Source organism: Tinamus guttatus, unplaced genomic scaffold (assembly GCF_059628265.1).
Source record: "Tinamus guttatus ecotype Peru unplaced genomic scaffold, ASM5962826v1 Tinamus_guttatus_pri_ptg000274l, whole genome shotgun sequence".
Taxonomy (NCBI): domain Eukaryota; kingdom Metazoa; phylum Chordata; class Aves; order Tinamiformes; family Tinamidae; genus Tinamus; species Tinamus guttatus.
In genome coordinates this window covers 623,053-628,181 of record NW_028288808.1, presented here as the reverse complement: position 1 = coordinate 628,181, position 5,129 = coordinate 623,053, and the positions used below count along the sequence as shown (strand labels likewise).

At 54.7% G+C, this 5,129-nt stretch overlaps 1 protein-coding gene across 1 annotated transcript; it reads right to left on the bottom strand.

The window, feature by feature from the left end:
• Positions 1–3,318: 3,318 nt before the first annotated feature.
• LOC148594248 (phorbol-12-myristate-13-acetate-induced protein 1-like) lies at positions 3,319–4,130 on the bottom strand. Its single transcript, XM_088527291.1, has 2 exons — positions 4,079–4,130; positions 3,319–3,491 (listed from the first exon to the last, which is right to left on the bottom strand). The coding sequence occupies exons 1-2, from the start codon at positions 4,128–4,130 to the stop codon at positions 3,319–3,321; spliced, it is 225 nt and encodes a 74-aa protein (XP_088383417.1).
• Positions 4,131–5,129: the final 999 nt, after the last annotated feature.

Genomic DNA, 5,129 nt, shown 5'->3' with positions numbered 1-5,129 from the left:
GGGGCCCTGGACGCCACATCAGGTGCTGCCGTAGGCGAGTCCATCTCAGCCCTACGAGCTAAACAGAAATGGCTGCATGCGAGGCACCACTTTTCACTTCCAAAGAAGCCAAACATCCTGCAGGGAACAGGAGGGAGCTGCCGCCTCGCTGTGCGCTCAGGAAATGCTGTGTGAGCAGCCCCTCTGGCGGAGGCGCCGCACTCTCGCCTCAGAGACGGTGGCCTGACGCTGACTGAGGCGGGTGGCTGGTGGGGCTGGTGTCTGCAGGCCTGGGGTGGAGGGAAGCGCAGCAGGATGGGAAGGCGGCCGCCCGCTCCACGGCGCCCTTGGCTTTTCCCTTTGGAACTATGCTGGGCTCTGCGTGGCCGTGGCTCTTGGGCTCCTGCAAATACATCAGCAGCAAGAGGAAGACTAGGGAAAATGTTAGTCAGCTGCTGAAGCCTCACATCAGGCTTTCAAATTGCTGAATTGCATTCGCAATGCACTTGCAGTGGCACCCGACGCCAGTCTGGTGGCCTCCTCTGGACTTGTTTGCCGCTGTCTCTGAAAGGGACGTTCCTCAAAGCCTCACCTGGCAGGCAACGAGGCACGGGTGGGAAGAGGTAGGGACTTACTTTGCTCTGATTAGCTTTTCTATCTGCTGAATTCCTGAGCCTTTGGCAAGGAAGCTTTCTGTCCTCTGCACTCTGGGAACATGTGTCTCCACAGTGCTGCTGCCTGATGGTGACAAGGGCAGATGTAGCACCAAGTCCTGAGAATCGTCTGGTGGTGAGAGACAGCTGGCAACGACCTCAAGCCCTTCTCTCCATGGACACTTCCTTCGGACAAGTTTTGATCAAGTGAGAATAACTGCTGCGGGATCCCTTTGCTTGTCCCTCATGGTGAGTCACAGAACTGTCTGCTACCGACAGTTCAGCTTCTAAATGCTTTGGAGAAAGACAAAACCTCACCTTGGCAAACGCTCTGTGTTCCCTTCTGCTGCAGCCACACTAACTCCTTGCCAACAATGTGAAGCCTTCATACACGGCCACTTCTATAAGCCTTTGGAGTGAGTTTATTTAATGTAATGTAATAATAATTTGTATATATTAGATATTATAATGGTTATAGGTAATGAATTCATAACTTAGACCACTTAAAATTAGAGCTATAAGAGCAGTGAGTCATTTTCTTTGCCAGCACATCATATTTATTAGCTCAACAACAATTCAAGACGCACGTGCAGGCTGCATACAGTGAAATATCTGGCACAGATCCAAGAGGGGCCTTAAGAAGAAAAAGGAGAGGTTGGTACAACTATACAGAAGATCATTTGGAGACATAACACAAGTGCCTAGAAAAGACATCGTCACACTCAGGCTCATCCACCGGAATTGGTTGCTTGGATGCAAGCATTGGTTGCTTGGATCTCAGTCTCTTTTCCTGAGGTCAAGATGAGAAGCACCTAGTGGAAAAGAAACAGTCCTGCCAGACCTAGGCACAAAAAATATCCAAGGATAAGGCATTCCGCAAAGTTTCACAACATTCATTCCTGCTAAGGCTAAAAATCCCCATAGGGCTCTATGAGCCTCACACCAGGCTTCCAGATTCCTGAATAGTCCAGCAGTGCACATGTAGCAGAACACTTTATTTCAAGGACATTTGAATAGGAGGGTATGAATGACTTTGTATTAATGTGCCTCGTATTGCTGAATGTTCCTGAGAGTCCCAGTCAGGCCTAATCAGTGTCCAGCTTCCTGCAGGCTTGGAGAGGACCGGGGACCTCCACCGAGCCCAGCAGATGCACAGGGAGCCTTTCGGTTGAGTCCACGAGTGCCTTTAGTCACCGGTTCTGCTACGCGGCAGAGCCTCAAAGCTGCTGCTTGGCCTAACAGCAACTTCGCATTTACTTTCAAACACCCCAAAATACTCTGCTGTACATGTCAGCAATTTCAATGTGAAGTGACCCAGACTTCAGGAAGTCCAAATAGGCCCCACTATAAAACACAGCAGTGTTCTTATAGCAATGCAGGGAGTGGTAAGAGCAGCGAGAATGTGACTTCAAGCTACCCTTCCCACTAAATAACCTAAAAGAGATGGTGATTTAGGAAACGTCTATGCACTGATTCGGTGGCAACCACAACCGCTGTTCAGTAACAGCCATTTTCCTGCCCTGAAAAGCACAGCTTAGGCTCACACACACACCTGACATTGGGGACCAGGAGCGTTGCTGTTTGCTTTGCAGCTGACTCGCCCCTGCTCCTTCCAAGGCAACCGAATGTGACCGTTGAGTGGGACGGGTGGAAAATATCTTGTTTATTCAGAAATCTGAGGTTCGCCTTCATAAAGGAACTGGACATTCACTTTCAGAGACATTCTGTCTTTAAAGAGAGGTAGTTGCTTCCTTCGAGAAAGATAATGTTCTCATGAAAACCTCACATTCAACTTTAACTTCAGCTTCCATTCATAGGTTGTCGTTCCTTATGAAAATACACACCAATATTTTATAGTTCTCCAGAAATTCTTTTCAATATAAAAAGAATCCTTTCACGACATGCACGTCTGTTAGTACCCGTATTTCTCTGTATAGGATATACCTACATATATATATATATATTCCTTTTCATCATATTTAATGGTATGGTCTAGTGTGCTCCCCACAGCGATGGGAGCTCGGAAGCAGGACGCGATTATTTCCATTATAGCCAGAAAGCATTAGGCTTTCTTTTAGTTAATGGGACTCACTTTGGTAGTGATTGGAACAGCTCTTCATACCGCTTTTGGAGCATCCACGTGTAACATCCACTCAGTAGTTCCATGAAACACTCACTTCATACAGCTGGGGCGCATATACATAAATAAAGTATACAGATGTATAATATATAATAAAAACTAGAATTATGCTGCATCCTTTTTAATCTGCAGAATCATCATAATTATTCGGTGAAGCGACATTTTCTTTATTTTCAATTAAGAGTCTTTCTGGTTCAAGGCATGAAGCAATCCCAGCACCACATCTCGGCCAGCAGAACCGGTGCCTCGGGACAGGAGAACCGCTACAAATGCGGCGCCCGGCGCTCGCCCCGCGCTGCATGATCCCTTCTCCCGCAAGGCGGGCGCCTTCCAATACTTCCTGGCAGTGCCCCCATGTTAGGGCCCCCATGTCAGGTGCTCCACATGGTGTGCTCTGGCTTTCCCCCAGTAATTCCCGTGTCTCCATGAGGATGGGGGATAGCTGCAGAAGGCCCCAAAGGAATGCTGTTTCGTGACCTTCCTTCAGCAGCTAGAGGCAGTGAAATGCAGCGGCAAAGAGATTTCGCTCCATGTCCTCGATGTATGTCAAGGCTTTCGCTCCACCTGTGGCAGCCCCGGCGTCGTGCACACCCCGCCGTCCGCTGTCCATGTCTCCAGGCACAGGAGCTTCATGGGGGTGTTGAGGAGCCTCTGGCGCAGGTTCCACTCATCGCCGACGCGGCGCAGCTGCTCCGCACACTTCGCCACCGCTTCCTGATCTGCAGAACACAGTGTGATGTGGCTCAGCATCGGGGCCACCCGCAACACCTCCGCGTCGCCCTCCGCCCCGCCCCCGCCTGGGGCATGGACCGGTAATATCAGTATTCGCCTGTGTTTTTTCTTGATTTATCCCTCAAGAGGATATTTGGGGAGAGATAATATATTTACAGGTACCAGGATTTTCCGGATTCTTGTCAAAAAAATTTCTAGAGGAAATCTTTTTTGGTTTTAAGCTTTTCGAAGGGCCTAAGATATAATTATTTTATAATATATTTTAAAAATAAATCTATAGAAATAAGGATTTTCAGGGTTTAATTTTTCTCTTTCCTGTGATTTTTTTTTTAGAGCCATTTTCAAATCTGCCTCCGAAGCCTTTTCCCCGATCGTATCCACCCCCTCCCGACACCCCGCCCAGGGGCTCTGATCCCCTCCCGCCGCCCGGGGCCCGCGCTCCCCTGCGCTCCCCCCACTCGGCCGCTGGTCCCTGCCGCGGTGCTGACGCGCGGCGCGGCCGCCGGGGACACCTCCCCGCTCCTGCTCCCGCTCCCGCTTCCCGCCACCGCCGTTCCCGCGGATCCGCCCTTACCTGCTGTGGCGGCGCTCGGCGCCGTGTGCCGCGCGGTCCCGCCGGGCAGCATCGCGGCGCTGCGGGACGCTGCGCGGATCGGTGCGCGGTGCAGTGCGCTACGGGGCGACGCGCAGTGCTGCACGCGGTTCGGCGCGCCTCGGTGCTGCCCGCTGCGCGCTGCTGTGTTCGCTGCTGTGCGCGATGCTGTTCCCGGAGTTGCATCCGATTCTGTATCCGAAGCTGTATCCGGTAGTGTACCCGGAGCTGTACCCGATCCTGTACCCGGTGCCATATGCGCTGCTTCAGGCGGTTCTTTACGAAAAGCTGAACGCAGCTCCCTACGCCGTGCTGCACCCCGCTCTGTACGCGGTGCCACACGCGCGGTTCTGTACCCGGTGCTGCACACACAGTTCTCTACGCGGTGCTGCACCCCGCTCTGTACGCAGTGCCACACGCGCGGTGCTGTACGCGGTGCCGCACACCCTCTCCTGCACCCGCGGCTCTACCTGGCGCTTCTGCCCGGCCCGCCTCAGCGCTGCCCGTTTCTGAAGCGGCTGCTATAAGCGGTGTCGCCCGCGGGGTTTCCCGGGGACGCGCGGGAATCCCGCCCCCCGCGCCGCCGCTCCGCCAATGGGCGCGCGCCGCGGGGGCGGGGCCGGCGGGGACGCGCCCCGTCCTGCTCGGCCGCCTCCTGCCCGGGCGCGTCCTGCTCGGGAGGCTCCTCGGCCATCGCGAGGGGCGGCCTCGAGGCAAAGGCCGCCCCGAGGAGGCGCCGCCGCGGGAAACGCAGCCCGGCCTCGGAGTTCGGCCTCCCTGCAAACACCGCCCCGGGCAAGGGGAGGGAGGAGGCGCCCGTGGAGCGGAGCCGACGGGGAGCCGAGAACGGGCTCGTTGACGAACACGATCGGCCCCCCGAGGCAGGGCCGCCCCGCGGGTCCCCCGGCCCAGGCGGGGCTCTGTCCGCGCTCGCAGCACCCAGGCTGAGCGCGCCATGGGCTGAGCGCGGTGCTGCGCTGCCGTGGCCGAAGTGAGCAGCGCCCCTGGGGCCGGGAGAGCGAGAACGCTCCTT